General features: G+C 34.9%; 1 protein-coding gene across 1 annotated transcript in view; it reads left to right on the top strand.

Annotated features, from left to right (window-relative positions):
* The window catches only part of LOC106871452 (dynein axonemal heavy chain 5), a 330,351-nt gene that overhangs the window by 214,654 nt on the left and 98,026 nt on the right, over positions 1-17,671 (top strand). Inside the window, exon 41 of the mRNA XM_089358345.1 lies at positions 4,427-4,621. Coding sequence (XP_089214471.1) covers positions 4,427-4,621 — 195 coding nt within the window. The remainder of the gene's footprint in view (positions 1-4,426; positions 4,622-17,671) is intronic.

Raw genomic sequence — 17,671 nt, 5'->3', positions numbered from 1 at the left:
TACTCTTTAGTTGATGGTTTTTACATTCTGTTAGCAATTCCAATTCATCTCATTCATATAAATGACACATGAATCTGCCAAAAGTTTGCCCCTCTTGTACAACAGTTAATGCACCCATTATGAAATGTTATCTTTCATATCCTTCTTGAATGCAGAGCCGTCTAGACCCTTTCGTTGATGATGCTAATTTTTTATCACCAGTAATGAGAGTACATCATTAATATCTGGTCTTAAACTCTTGTGTGATTGACTCAAAAAGTAAACTAAGGAAAAAGGCTAAGGCTATAATAAACTTTTGATTGGATTCACTAACCAGTGTTAACTTTAATTTCAACATCAACAGCTTTCTTATGTATTATATACAATTTTTGTTTTGTTTTTTCATTTTTATTTATTCTTTTATTCTTTTATTTGTTTGTCATTTGACTGTGGCCATGCTGGAGCACCACCTTGAAGGGTTTCTTAGTTGAACAAATTGACCCCCAGGACTTATTTGTTTTGAAAGCTTAGTACTTATCTGTGGGTCTCTTTTGCCAAAGTGCTAAGTTATGGGGAAGTAAACACACCAACTCTGGTTGTCTGGCAGTGATGGGGGAGGGGGAAAAACACAGACACACACACATAGATATATCCATGTGTATATACATATATATGTGTGTGTGTGTGTTTCTTTCAGTTTCTGTCTACCAAATCTACTCACACAAGGCTTTGGTTGGCCTGAGGCTATAGCAGAAGACAGTTGCCCAAGGTGCAACACAGTAGGACTGAACATAGAACCATGTTGTTGGGAAGCAAGCTTTTCACAACACAGCCACACGCATACATGGCTGTGTGGTAATAATTAGTAGTTTACATTAGTTTTTCTTATTTCAATACCAATAATTGTAAAAATTTTCATTGAAAGTTAACTACAAATGTTTGCAACAACTTCTGAAAAAAACGTTCTCTTCCAAATAACTGTAACGATAACATTTTTACTGCTTATTTGTTATACTAAATAGCTGAAAATCTGTAAAATATGTTGGTCACACCTTTTGGCAAAAGGTGTAGTTTTTAATATTTATATTATCCTGCAGAGGTGATAAGCCAATCTTACTTCAAAGCTGACTTTTTATTGAAAGAGAAGTAAATAAAAATTCACCTTTACGACTTTGGTTATATTCATAGAGTGGACAAATAAAACTGTGCCTATTGCTTGTTGTATTTTAACAGACATTTGCCCATAAAATATGTAACATTTTACTGATGTTTGGTCACTTAATGTCACATTTAATTCTTCATAAATCTGATTTATGATCTTAGTTCCTTTTAACTTAGTATTAATACCGAAAATTGTGAGACATTACTTTCTAAGAAAAGACAACTGACAGAATTATTTACATACATGTTAAATTATTTTAATTATAAAAACAAACACACAAGTACACATAATTTTAAATGTACTTGTTTGATTAGTGATAATTGTGTTTATCTACAATCTGTCCATTCTATTTTTAATAGAATTTATTTTATAGTGTTAGTGTAAAATGTCACATCTTAGATTTATATTATACCATTACTGTATATTGTTTTCTTTGCTTTATTGTATTTTATTGTTGTACTGATTTACTAATGATATCATAATATCATGAATGTAATAAGTATATATGTATAGCATAAATATATTTAATTAAATATAGTATTAGGCTTTAAATAAATTTTTTGTGTATGTCACAGTTGAACAAATCATTGGAATTCTGGTTTATTTAGTTCTTGCAGATTATATCAGACGTATTGCTTGATATACCTAGCAAGGATATTTAACTTTTAATAACATTGTTCATCAAACTTTAAATAATTTAGGTATTGTATTGAAAAGTGATTTTGTTATATCTTGTTCAAAGGTTTTGAGAAATGATGGGAAATTATTCATTCAGTAATATCTCAACCCTCCAAAATATATTTATTATATATACATTATGTGTGTGTGTATGTGTACATGCGTGTGTGTGTGTGCCTATACACAATCTAAAACTATATATGTACATATTTTGAAGTGTTATCCACCGTAAAGAGGAAGGGAGAGGAATAAGGATTGGAAATATGTATAATGAGAAATGAAATTGATAGGTTATTTATCAGAGAATATTATCAAAAACAAATCATTGTAAATTATTATTTCCTACCTCAGTGAATAATAAAATGTATTGGACTGTTTTTATTAAAAGTGTTCAAGTGAAGACAAATAGTTACTTATTCAGAAGTTATTATGAAATATAAACATATTTAGAAACATTAGAAGATTAATAAGAGATCAATGAATAAGAATAAAAATGAGGTAACAAAATTAAAGGTGCTCACATTTAATTACATGGTTATAATCCTCATGCACACTAGTGCACTCCTTGGGATACTTCACAATATAACCTTTTAAATAACTATGGTGACATTGTCACAGAACCAGACCATTTTGCTGATCCATTAGCGTAAATTTATCTTTATATCGATAGGTATCATGTAGGGACAGCTAGAAATTTTATATGACTGTGAGCTCTCTTAACTTCTGTCTCTTCTTTCTACCTCTTGTAAGTTGTTTTCTTTAATCATAAGTATAGCTAAACATCATGGATGATGTCATATTATCTATCATTAATTAGATGTTAATTATTCTATCACATATCATGACTGCCTCAATTACTCCTTCTATCCATTTTTTCTGCTGAAGATACACTTGCTAATTGCATTAAAAAAAATTGGACCCCTGTGTTATTAGTGTGTAAGGAATCTGGCTGAAAAGCACTTCTCATTTCTTGCATTCAACTCATATCCACTTACCTTCACTTTTGTATTTTAATTATCTCAATTATCCCACTATATTTAACTTTCACTGGCAAAGACAAAACTACTGCTATTCCTAATAGTGAAATGGCTTATGAAGAATTGATAGCTGTTCACACTTCTCAAGTTGTGCACTGAGCTAAAATAGCAGGTGTCAGTCATGTTGATACTGTATGTGATAAAAAGTAATCAAGCATGCTTGATTGGAATGAACTTGGTTTACTTTTTTTCGAACTTTAAAGTGCAATGTTTACCGGCTAATTAAAAATGCTGCTTGATATTCCATTAGTTGATACTTTATAAGACGATGCTTAATGCACACAGATACACGAAGCAATCTATGAAGCAGCTCCTGCCTCAATGAGGACTTCCCAAGCACAAGCAAACCGACTGGTTTAATTAATCTTTTCTCAATGGGAGGAAACATGGCAAGCTATGAGTCTGCTTAAAGATGCAAATATTGTGCTACATAAGGAACTGAGGTATCCTAAATACTGATGATGAGACGATGATGAGGCAGATGAAATTAAAAGTCAGTCTGATTCACACAGTGTGGCTGGAACAGTTTAACCAGGCCCTCAACAATTTGTCATGAGGACCTGAAATGTATTCCATTCAATTTGAAAGATATCAGTTTGGATTTATTGCTGAATATTGGGGAGATGGTATCTGACAACTGTGAGACATCAGGAAAGCTCCCAGGACATTTTTTAAAGCCTAGTACTTATTCTATGGGTCTCTTTTGCCAAACTGCTAAGTTACGAGGACATAAACACACCGGCATTGGTTGTCAAGTGGTGATGGGGGACAAGCAGAGACACAAAGATACACACACATGGATATATGTATAAATATATATATATACATATATATGTATAAATATATATATATATATATATATATATATATATATATATATATACATATACATATATACAATGGGCTTCTTCCAGTTTCTGTCTACCAAATCTACTTACAAGGCTTTGGTTGGCCTGAGGCTATAGTTGAAACACTTGCCCAAGGTACCATGCAGTGGTAGAAGTAACATTAAGTAAGCCAGGTTGCCTCAAAGCAATGGTGGACTTAATGGATAAGTGTGTGTGTTTTGAAACACCATCACTAGAAACATTAGAAGCAGTAGACTTGTAGAGAGAGAGACGGCTCTTTTCTTCTCTGTTATATACAACTATTATAGCATTTATGCACTTTTGCCAATGTGTTATATTTGCACTACACCTATTGCATTATTTGTTTCCCTTTGTAAATTGTAATAAAAAAACTCTAATGGTTTTCTTTAGTTATGTCTTATAATACCACATTGTATTTCATGTCTATTGAGACACATTAACTATTCGGAAAAGTTGTAATTCAAATTTATTATGTAGTTTTTCGTGTAACCGCTAACCATTAATTAATTCTGAATACTCAGGAAATAAAGGATTTTACTTTATTTCTGGTCTATTTTCTGATTTATTATTGAAAAGATTGATGTGTGTTTGTTAATCAGATGCTTTGTTCATGATTGAGATGAATATTATCTTATGAATGCAATTTTATTACTTCCTTTACAGTAGGCAACAGTCATATATAATTCTAATTTTCTCCTTAGAATCCTGGGTATGCAGGACGCCAAGAGTTGCCTGAGAACTTAAAAATCAATTTCCGTACTGTTGCAATGATGGTTCCAGATCGTGGAATAATAATGAGAGTAAAAATGGCAAGCTGTGGTTTCCAGCAGAATATTCTACTCGCTCAAAAGTTTTTCACCTTATACAAACTTTGTGAAGAACAGCTTACGAAGCAGGTTTGGTTTACTTTTCTTTATTCTCCTCATATAATCACTGTCATCGTTGTCACCATCATCCTCCCACCTCAATTCTTTCATAACCAACTATGCATAAGCTGCGTTTGTTTAACAATTTGTAAGAAAATGCACATCTGTAGCTATACTTCGTTGGTATCTACTATAATAAACATTGGTGTGTCTTGATATTCTTTTATTTGTTTTAGTAATTTGACTGCGGCCATGCTGGAGCACCACCTTTAGTTGAACAAATCAACCCTATGGCTTATTCTTTGTAATCCCAGTATTATACTAATGATCTCTTTTGCTGAACCACTAAGTTACAAACCAACATCGGTTGTCAAGCGATAGTGGGGGTACAAATACAGACACATACACATGCACACACACACGCATGCACACACCCACACACACACACACACACACACACACACACACACGATGGGCATTTTTCAGTTTCCTTCTACCAAATCCACTCAGAAGGATTTGGTCGGCCTGAGGCTATAGTAGAAGACACTTGCCCAAGGTGCCATGCAGTGGGACTGAACCTGGAACTATATGGTTGGTAAGCAAGCCACTTACTACACAGCCACTCCTGTGCCTATCATCATCATCATCATCATCATTGTTTCACGTCCATTTTCCATACTGGCATGGGTTGGATGGTTTGGCCGAGGTCTAGAGAGCCAGCTGCTGCACCAGGCTCCAATCTGATTCAGCAATGTTTTTACAGCTGGATGCCCTTCCTAACACCAACCACTCTGAGAGCTTAGTGAGTGCTTTTTACATGCCACTGGCATGGGAGCCAGTCGGGCGGGCCTGCCATCAATCATGTTCAGATTGTGCATTTTATGCGCCACTAGTACAAGAGCCAGTCAGGGAGTACTGGCATCGGCCACGCTCGGTTGATGCTTTTTATGTACCACAGGCACAGGAGCCAGTCAGTGGGCACTGGCCACAGCTACGATATTGGTTTTACTTAACTCAACAGGTCTTCTCAAGCATATCACGTTGCCCAACGCTTCAAGGGTATTCTTAACAGGGCCGGACATGCATGGCTGCGATCTCACTTTAGTTGCTGGGTCTTCTCAATCACAGCATATCTCCAAATGTCCCAGTCTCCTGTGATTGCCTCTGTGAGGCTCAATGTTCGAAGGTCATGCTTCCTGGGTCTACCTCTTCCACAGGTTCCTACTACAGTTAGGGAGTGGCACTTCCTATATGTATATATATATTTATTTCATTTGTGTTTCACTAAAGTATTATAGCAGGAGAAAGGGAAACAGAAGTAAGAGAGAAAACTGATAGAAAGCTGGAGAAATAAAAGCAAATGACAGAAAGAAGGTTAAAGGGAGTTGAAAAGAAAAGGGAATGATGGTAAAAGGAAAGGAAGCTGGCATGTTGTAGCAGGACACACACATACGCACATGCAAAAGATCTCAGAAACAGAAACATATACTCACTTGACTTAGACATTTATCACTCACACAAATAAACATATCAAAAGGGACATGTGTACGCATACAAAGAGATATTCTCATGGCATATTCCTAAGCATAACACATGAGTAAAACACACACAAACACACACACACACACACACACACACACACATTAGCATATGTATATATGTCTGTATGTGAGGTCACCTGTGAGGTGTCACTTGAGTGCTACTGGCAACATGGAATCCAGTACAATCTGTTGCGTGGTTGGGTTGTTGGTGACAAAATTGGCAACCCACTAGGTTTGCCTGATGAGGAGGGCTGTTAAAAACCCAGAAAGACTAAAAACATGACCTCTCAAAAGGACAGAGGAACCCAATGTAGGTTCAAGAACTATCAAGCTATAGCACAGACCCTTAGAAATTCCAGATTGGTGTCTGGGGTGCTGGAAGTCCACTGGGAGTGGATGCATACCCATGAGCCCTTTTTAAAACCTGTCCTTGGGAGAAGGGCATTTAGATATAAAACCAGATACACAGTGAATGGCAATGAAAATTTTAGGGGTCTTTTGCTGCACTTGAGATCATGGTGCTCCCACATTTCTGAGCCTATTACCCACATTAATACTGGATATCTTGCCCTCACTTGTCTCTGATTCATGTCAGCAGGGTGGAAGGGTTCTGTAGTCTTATATACTTATATATATATATATATATATATATATATATATATATATATATATATATATATATATATATATATATATATATATAATTCTTAAACAGGACAGGCAAGGTGAACATCTCAAGTCATATACATTTTATAATTCCTCATCATCATCATCATCATTTAACGTCCGCTTTCCATGCTAGCATGGGTTGGACGATTTGACTGAGGACTGGTGAAAACCAGATGGCTACACCAGGCTCCAATCTGATTTGGCAGAGTTTCTACAGCTGGATGCCCTTCCTAACGCCGACCGCTCAGAGAGTGTAGTGAGTGCTTTTACGTGCCACCGGCACGAAGGCCCAAAATCTTACAACTGTTTCTGGGATATTCCCTAGTATAGGATATTCTGTCATCAGAAACAAATAGGGAAGAAAAGAAATGGAAAATGAGAATGGTATATATTAATAAGATGACAACATAGAGGTAGGGAGTAAAAGAATAAGGAGATGAAAAGGAAGGGGAAAAAAGAAGTGTAAAAGTTCATAGTTCAACTTACCAAAGTTATAATGCAATACACGATGTGGTGTATTACGATTCTGGTGTTGAAGAGATGCACTGTATCTGATACCAAGAAAATATCATGCCTTCTAAATTAGGTACAACAGCTTCAGTCACAACAGGGACCACACATTATCACTGTGGAAAACACCATATCATAACACTTGTCTTCTGCAATAAACTGTGTTGTGTGTTGCAAATATAAATATTTCAGTAGATCATAATTATAATATAATTTATATGGAAACTGTACAAAATCAATGAACATATTAAATATAATTTGTATAGTGTGATATTTATGTTTCACCATAACTTTATACATATAGGACATCATGATTATATTTATATTATATTGTGTGGAATGCATGTTCCATTGACTATTGATAAAATATACAACTTTTGGTAAATACACTTTGGTCAGAACCTAACCTGGCAGTATATGATTGTTATAATAAGTTTATATACAATATATGATGTATAATATGTTGAAGCATTTATTAAATACAAGTTTCAGCTTATTTCTGTTAAAATACTGTGATTTTTTTGACAGACTGGATATACTAGTTATCAGAATTTTCTACTGTTGAATTAGGTAAGATTTTATACCACTTCCCCAAACTCTTCTTAATGCCTCCAATGCAAACAGCTGAAGACACATTGTGATATAAGACATTTCATTACACAATGCAATAGTCATGAGCACAGTTTCTTTTTCTTATGTATATTATGTAAAATCAGAAACACCCAAGGAATTTGCATAGCCTGTCTTTCAAAGTTATATGAATCCACATATTGAATGAATGCCATTCTTCTTGAGTTGTTGCTACTCTGTGTTGCTTGTTTATATTTGAGACAAAACAGTACTTCAAATGTATGTCGCAGGCAAAAATAATTCTTTCATTGCCAATAAAAGCAATATATATATATATATATATATATATATATATATATATATATATATATATATATGCATACATATATATATATATGTGTGTGTGTGTATGTATATATATATGTGTATGTGTATATATATGTATATATTTATATACATATGTATGTATTTATACACGCACACACACACACACACACAGAGGAATCTCCTGTTACCAAAGTGATGCATCTGTAAAAAAATTGCCGTAACCTGAAATCCTTTAATGCAAAACTCGTTTTTCCACTGATTTTTATGTTATAAAGTGATAATGTATTCCTACACCTACTATTCAAAAAAAAAAAACACAAAAAAAAAAAATAAACAAGCAACGTAATCACTTTTATGCTTGGAAATAACAAGTGCTTCACATACATGGTACTATATGTTTACACATAAGCATTTAAAGAGAAATATGTTAAGAATATATATAAATGGTATAATGGTAGTTGGGAATGCTTTTACCAAAATATATGTTGATCACTGAGAGAAGGGTGATGGTAGAATGAGAGCTACTGGCAGGATGAAGGACACTCTCTTCTATCTTATAGTTCATCATCATCATCAACATCTAACTGAGGGTGAAGAACTTATCCACCATTATTTGATGTATATGGAGCATCATCTCTTTGTACAGTTGAGTGTAGGAACTGAGCTCATTGTAAATTTCTCATGTAATTTTTATGCTATTAGGGTTGTTATCAACAAAAAATACCTGCTGACCTTCCTATATAAGTGCCAACTCATTCAGAATATTCGTTGCAGTCGATTTTAGTACAGTAGGCGGAATTTCCATATTCTTACCTATATTTTCAGCTCAGTTTTGTTCGAAAGCATTAGCTTCTTGTTAGATGAGATTTCTCTGTAGCACATTAGCAACTGAACCAAATAATCCTCTATGACTTTGTGAAAGCCTACATAATTTTCAAGTGTCAAATATCTTTCTGATTTTAGTGTAGACTTTCTGCTTTTAGAAAACTTGTAAAGCCACAGATGCCACCTTGTGATACATTTTTTGTAGCACCATTATGTTGAACTTCTTCCAGAAGTCTCTTCCTGTAGGCTTATTCTCCTTATCAATTGTTTTCATAAGTTTTTTGAAAGTTCTCAGACAATACAACTTGAAGTTAGCTAGTACACCTTGATCCATTTTTATTCTTGGAGATAAATTCCTCTCTCACATTATCAGAAAGCTCACTTGGTGGCTGGCTGCATTGTTTAAATGGAGCAATACTTTGTTTGGAAATATCACCTTTTCACAGCAAGACAAAAATGTTTGTAAACTACTCTTTGAAAAGTCTCTTTGCTATTCATGTCTTATTTGAATGCCAAATTAGAGATAAATTAAACTTTGTTCCCTAAGATTCTCATATCACTAGCAGCATTTCCTCCAAGAAGCACTAAATGATTTTTTGGAAATTTTAAACTCTGAAGTTGACTTTTCTCCTTGAGAAATAGAAATTCTAGTTATTCTTCTCTTCTGTTTTATTTTGACATGCACATTGCATTTTTATTTGTCTCTTCTATTTTACGAATCCAGTGTGCACATACTCATTGCATGTTCATATTCCTCTTTCTGGTTCCTATTCAAAACCGTTTTCAAATCACAGACATCTCACAAGCCTGCGTTCATGGTGCGTGCTTTGCACTCTGATGATTGTGAAAAAGAGTGAAGTTTTGTCAGTATTAACATTTATATTTTCAGTGCTCAGGATAATTACTAGCAGCTTCTGTTTCACCACTGGTAGCCTCACCAATCTTTTTATGTTGGACATATTCAAGCACTTCTTAAACTTTCCAAACCTCCTTTACTAAACAAAGAATTTTTATCAGAAATTTCACTATTTTGTTTGCAAATTATCCTATAAACTTTCGGCTTTTTAAAATTACCATCATGCTTATCAGTACATTACTTCGAATCTAATTCTTGATCATACACTCCAAAATTGTTCTATCTTAAACAGAGAATTAGATTTATGAAAAAATAAAATCCAATAAGTTTAAAGTAGTAACTTCTTGAGCAATTGACTCAATTTCCTCATTGTTATCACATTTTGTTTCCAGTGTTTACATTACAAACTGCAATGTTTCACAATGTGGCTGATTTTTTAAATCTCACATCAACCCTTTCTAAAACATCCAGTTTATTAACTCTTTATGATTCCTTTTTGCACTACAGCCTTCAGTTCCACTTGATGATGTCTTTCGTGACTTCTTGAATTTTAGGTATATTCAATAGCGGCAGAGATCAACAATAAATATGTAGTAAAAAAATAATAGCACCAATAAAAACCCATTTCGTGAGAGAGGAAAATTGTCTTATTTATGGATGTAAGAATGGACATGAGAAGATGAAAGTGTGAGGGAGTGAGGTGGGGGGAAGTACTGTAGAATTCAGTTCATTGACGAATTACCAGGTTCCTGTACACTTCACTTGTTGCACTTCTGAGTTAAGCCCTAAAAACTCCACAATCTTCTCTCTCTTTCTCTTTCTTTCTCTCTCTCTCGCACATTTACTAACACATACAAACACTGTTGTATTGACACAACAAATGTAGCTATAGACATTGAATAATGCTGATACTATTACTATTGTTGCCAGTTGGTTATTCGAAATTTGGTGGGTGAGCAGTAATGGTGGTGTTGGTTGTATTGATTTTGGGGTTGATGATGGTGGTGGTGGCAAGGGTATTGTTGGTAGTGGTGGCAGGGGTATTGTTGGTGTTGGTAGTGGTGGAACATATTGTTCTTGATAATTGTATTGATGTTGCTGTTTAGTCCCATGTCAATCCACATTGAAATAAGATCAGAGACAGAAAAATAATAAGCAGCAGGGATAGAAATACTAAATAGCAGAGAGAACATAGGAGAAAGGCAGAGAGGGAGAGAGAGAGAGAGAAGAAAAGATGGAGGAAGAAAAGATAGAATGATCAGAGCAAGAGAGGAAAATGTTGATAGATGGACAAAAGTGTTAGGGTACTGTGTATGTCATGAGTCTTATAATGCAAAACAAAATGAAATTTGAAAACAAATTAACAGAAAGGGACAAAGGATAATTAAAAATGGAAGTTTTCTTATCAGTTGTAAGTAGGCTCCTAGTGTAAATGAGTACTCAGTACACTTATTAAGTAGAGTGGGTACATTTGGTAGCAGCAAAATACCATACACAAAAGCTTCTCTCTTTCAACATCTCCATTGCAATAATAACCTGGTTCAGATAAGTAAACATGTATTGTGCTGTATGTGCATTCATGTACTGTATATGCATATATACATATCCACTCTAAACTGGTGGTGCATATTGGTTTTAGTGTACATAATGTTCCTTTCGAGCAGGCCTCACAGAGATGATGTGGCCGAGTTCCTTTCGAGTGTTGGGCCTCATGGAGGCAAAGTAGCTGAGTTCCTTTCAAGTGTTGGGCCTCGTGGAGGCAAAGTAGCCGAGTTCCTTTCAAGTGTTGGGCCTCGTGGAGGCAAAGTAGCCGAGTTCCTTTCAAGTGTTGGGCCTCACGGGGATAATGACCAAGACCTTTGGCAGTATGTCATGCTTGAGAAGAAGACCCATCAAGCTGAGCAAAATTGCAGTCGTGGCAGATACTGGTGTCGCACAAATGGCACCAGAACTGGTGGTACACAAAATCACCCATTACACTCTCAGAGTGGTTGGCGTTAGGAGGGGGCATCCAGCCGTAGAAAACCATGCCAATTCAGACTGGATCCTGGTGCAGCCTTCCAGCGTCCCAGCCCAGTCAAACTATCCAACACATGCCAGCATGGACAATGGACATTAAATGATGATGATGATGATGAACGTGCGATGTAGTTGTGAATTTAATTTTGAATGCAGTGTTTTTAGATTTAGCTAATGACCAGGTTTTGGTCTATGATCAGTCCCAGTGTTGTATGTATGTGCACATGTATGTCTGTCAGAGGATACACAAAGACATATGCACATTGACTTTCTCCTCTCACTCTTTTGGAAAAAATCTTAGACAGATAATCTATTCAAGCTAAGGACTTTCTTGTTTTACATGATGTTTACAAATGTATATACGTTGAAAAACTGTGTTACTATTGTTGTCATTGTTATTGTTTTTGTGGCGTGAATCTTGAAATGAAGGGTTAAAGTAAAAATTAAATGGAAGGAACATGTGGAGAGTATTGTGAATGGGGTATCGAACAGGAATATTTAAGTAAAATAAAGAACTTGAGAAGTTAGATACTAAAAGACAGAAATCAGTGTCAAGGAATGGAATAGTCCACCTGAAAAGTAACATTAACAAGTTTTATCTGCCCAGAAAAGATTAAGGATTTCATAAGTTTTGAGGAGGTGAAAGAATAATCCAGATGTTATGTAGTTATTAGTTTAGAACTGTTGTTGGTTGGTTTTTATACCAGTCAACAATGGTTCTCTCTCTCAGATTGCAGACTACATTGATAAAGATTAATATAAGAGGATCAGAATGAAGATAAGTGGGACTACTGGAATGGAAAACAAATGAACAGATTCTGAAAGATATAAGCAATGACATGGATAAACAAGGGTCTTGAGAGTGGGTGCAAAATTTTAGTTTAACAGTTGAAACTGAAGTTTTAATCTGTACAGCTCAAGATTAAAACACTTAAACAAACTATGTGAAATGTCATGTTGATAACATGGTTAAATCACCCTTAAATAGACTTTGTGATGAAAGATGTGAAATCATTAATGAATACAGTAAATTTGCACAAAGTGAATACAAAACTAAGTATAACATTGTGTGCATATTCAATGGAAACTATGGTAAAAACAACTTAATGTACATGAAAAAAATGAACATGCAAAGTTATAAGATTTTAACATTCACTGTAAGAAGACTACATATTGTTGTCATCAATGAAAAAGAAACGTAGAAATACAAGTGACAACAGAGTGCCTGAGAAAGAACAAGATTGAAAAATACTAAGATTTGAAAAGAGAAGTTGCAATAGTTTGAAGCATGAAAGATGTTGAAATTACGACAGTGGTTGTGAAAACTCTTGGTTCTGTCACAAAGAAAAAGAATACTTTTTGGGGAGAGACTGGATTGAAGTTCAAACAGTCATTACAGAAAATCAGATTATCAGGAACTACAGGAATCCTAAGGAAGGTGAACAAAAATCAAACCAGTGAGACAGTCCTAAAGAGCTTTGGTCATTGGCTACGGTCCTTCTTGCCTCGCTCGCTTGATCATATACAATAAATGATAAAAACAAGGGCTACAGGGATAGCTTTGACAAAGTTATTTAAAAAGAAAGGAATAGGTAAGAGCATAAAAACATCATTAAAACACAGAATAAATAAATTTATGAAGTTATATAAAACACAGTAGCTAAACAAGATAATTTAATTTGAAAGAAAAAAAAAAAACAGGAAGATTATTTTTGGAGAATGGACTGGCTAGATTGAACCAGAGCACTCTGAGATACTGACTTAACTTTCACTCATTGAAATTGCTATATCTGAGGATAATTGTGAGCATCATCAGTAGTAGACTAGGTAAGAAATTCCCCATATTCGTTATGAAGGTATACATTAATAGTTGACAGAGTGGTTGTAAGAGTTTTGTGTCTGCCATGAGGTACTCCTCAGCCGATCTCCTCTTCCTCAATTCATCCTTGAGGTTGTTTAGTAGTTCTTTCAGCTCTTCATTTGTTTTGTAAAAAAACTGTGAACTTCAATTCATCATAGGGATAGAAAGAGGGATACATCCATAGACATTTTCCTTGCTTTATCTTGAGGTGTATTCTTTTTTTATTTTTTGTTGTTTTCATTTTACTTTTCTTGCCTTTTCCACTATTTCTAGTTGTATCCCACCTTTTCTCACATTCTATCTCTTATTCATTATCTCAAGATGATAGGGTGTTGATACTTGTTCTGGTTGGGGAGGAGTTTCTCATCCCCAAGATCAAATCCACGAACCGAGGATGAAGTATCCTTCAATGCATCCAAAGCTGTGTCTAGTGGGGCCTGAAGAACTGCACTATCCATGGGGTACTGAGTTTGTTGTTGCTTTTCCTCTTTTAGCCCTTCCGGACAGAAAGCTCTTAAATAACCAGCCAGTTGCAATGTACTTCTCTCAGTTCCAATAATGGTGCTGAGAGAAATACAACTCTAGAATTGTTTTCTGGTCTTGGTAGGGTCACGAGGTGTTGTAGTATGTTCACAGAGATCTTGTTTGACTGCAGATCCCTAAAGCTCATATCAATGCTGGACACATGCTCATTTTGTATTATAAAAGTGACTGTGAACAAGGTCATAGTTGTCACCAATATCTTTTGTTGTGGCCTTCATGTTTCTTTGTCCTAAATACTGTGGTATTTGTTTATTGGTAGGTGTGTAATTCCCTAACTGAGCTTTCCTCTGTACTGTTTTCAATTATAAAAATAACTCAGTACCATATGCTCCCTTATGCCTTGTGTTGGGGGCATGAAAGAGCATATTGTCCTCTCATTCCGCGCATCAGTAAAGTTATCTGCTTCTAATCGTTATTGAATGGCACTTAAGAAGCTTCTGTGATTTCTGCAATGTAAAGGTATGTCACATTCTTTCTTTCTTGTGCTCGTGTGACAGCTTCAGACAGAAAAGTGCTCATTTTTGCCTCTAAGTGTTGCATATTTTAAAGCTTTTCTGTTGAAAGTTTTATGCAGAACAGGAAACTTACTCTGCTCAAATCTCTACCATTATTTTCATTTAGTAAAGCTTGTGTTTGTTTCCATATGTGTGTGTGTGTGTGCACAAGTTTTGTTGTTACTAAAAGGAAAAGGAAAGAATCACCAGAATTGTTCATACAAGTGTCATTGTCGATAGAATATCCTTTTGCTCTCTTAGAATATTTGTTTCTTGTATAATAATTTTGTTCACATTTTTGTTTATGTTGGTAGTCTTCGTCATTTTCTATTTGTTTTAGCCTGTTTTATGAGAGCAATACTGCTTTTTGTTGCAGCTATTCTCTATAAGTATGTGGAGAGATAAGAGAAAAAACATTTGTCTAAAAACAAACCTAACATTTTTTTTGGTTTAAAAATTTTTCTTTCTTTTTTTTTGTCAAAACATGTGTGTTGTTGTTACTTTTGTTTATATCGTGCTAATTTTCACCTTCACATACCAAATCGTGACAGTTTGTGGTTACAAATGTATCTGTTTGTTTCATGTTATTTTTTTTCTCTATTTATCTTTTTCTGAATTTTGTTTATCTTTTAGTGAATTTTGTTTATCTTTTTTAAAATATGTTTTTGTATACTCAAAGATTATTTCAAACACTTCTATTCTATTGTGTATCAAGTGCTACACCTTTTGTTGTTAGTATCTCTTACTGTTTCTCTAATACTGGGAGCTCTAATGAATGTATTGCAAACACAAGAAACTGGTTTGGAAAAAAACTAAAAAAATGTTTAAGAGCCTTCATCCACCCCAGGTACTGGAATAGATACATTCACACATTTCGAAATCTCATGTGCAAAATAGCTCAAAAAAGTAAAACTGTTCATTGAGTTAAATATGATAAAATTCTTAACTTGTTTGAGAGATCTGAAAGATATGTCCCTGGGGAAGATGGTAGTTGTGGTGGCTGCTGCTGATGTATTCTTTTGTTTACCTTTAAGACCCATTCATGCAAGCTATAAAACTGTACAAAAGTATTATGAAATATGTGAGGATGAACAACTCAGATTTATATAAAATAAGTTGTGGGACAGTCGTTTTACAGCATAGTGATCTTGGGGTCAGTCTCATTGCACAGCACCTTGGGCAAGTGTTTTCTACTATAGCCTCAGGCTGACCAAACCTTTGTGAATGAATTTAGTAGATAGCAAATGAAAGAAACTTGTCATGTCATGTGTGTGTGTGTGTGTGTGTGTGTGTGTGTGTGTGTGCGTGTGTGTGTGTGTATCTATGTGTGTGTATGTCTTTGTGGTATGTTTGTTCTCCATTACTGCTTGACAAATGATATTGGTTTGGTTATGTCCCTGTACGTTAGTGGTTTGGTGAAAGAGTCCAAATAGAATAAGTACTGTACTTGATAAAGTAAGTTCTGGGGTCAATTAGTTCAACCAAACACTTCATAGTGTTACCCCACCATGATTTTAGTCCAAAGGCTGAAACAAGCAAAAAAAAAAAAATTATCAAAAAGATATAATGATATACATATACATGTATGAACATATGTAGGTATGTACATACATTTCGATATACAAAGTTTACTGTTCCGTTACAGGTAGGATCAACAAAAAATGTACTCCATATAATCACAATAAAATTAAATGAGATAGATAGATGTACATAATCTTTTTTACTCTAGACAAAAGGCCTGAAATTTTAGGGGATGGGGCCAGTCGATTAGATTGACCTCAGTACACAACTGGTACTTAATTTATTGACCTCGAAAGGATGAAAGGCAAAGTCAACCTTGGTGGAATTTGAACTCAGAATGTAAAGAGAGGCAAAATACTGCTAAGCATTTCACCCGACATGCTAACATTTCTGCCAGCTCACCGCCTTAAGAAAGATATACATAATACAAATCACTAGAAACAAGAAGTTTCCATCCCCTCAGGTGAGCAACTACCATCTAAGTTAGGTTGAAATATCCCACATTTCTGTTCAAATGTCACTCCTCACATTGGAACCTGGTGCACCGAAAGGCATCTATGAGTATTTATAGCATTGAATATTACAAAAATGATCCAACATCTAGAAATGTTGGTTTTCTTGGTAGGATAGGCCATGGGTATGGTCGTCACCAACATTCCAATGTCTGAGTGTGTTTTTTTTCTTTTCTTTTAGTCCTGCCCTATTTCTTCTTCCTCAACTAGTGCATCATCTTTGCAATCAAGTGTCCAATGTTGATCTTTTGTAGAAGCATGAATTTCATATCCTGGATGAAGTTGTGTTCCTCTTGCCTTAGCACAAAACCTTATAATGTGGAGTGGGGGTATGAGGCTTACTGGCTAAGGTGATGAACTCATAATCCTAAGATTGTGGTTTCTATTCCTGGACCGGGCAATGTGTTGTGTTCTTGAGTAAAACACTTCATTTCCTGTTGCTCCACTTCACTCAGCTGGCAAAAATGAGTAATCCTGCAGCTGACCAGTGTCCTGTCCAGGTGAGGAATATACACACCATAGAAACCAGGAAACTAGTCCTTATGAGTCAGCATTTTGTTGTTAAAATGTATGTGCAATAAATTGCTTTTATTTCTACAATACACAAAATATTTTAATTTTTTTATATAACCCCTAAGGATATTTAATTATAAACATATGCACTAGGATTTTTAAAATAAATATATATATATTGAATGGCTACAGAGATTCAGTAGTGTTAAAATAGGAATCAAAGGATTCCAAATGCAAAAAAAATGGTTGAGAATCACTGATGTAGACATTTACCCAGAAACATAAAAAGAAAAGATCTCTGTGATGGAAATTGAAGCTA

This window comes from Octopus bimaculoides, chromosome 10 (genome assembly GCF_046866305.1).
Source record: "Octopus bimaculoides isolate indiv1 chromosome 10, ASM4686630v1, whole genome shotgun sequence".
Classification (NCBI taxonomy): Eukaryota; Metazoa; Mollusca; class Cephalopoda; order Octopoda; family Octopodidae; genus Octopus; species Octopus bimaculoides.
This window is presented reverse-complemented; position numbering and strand designations above follow the sequence as displayed.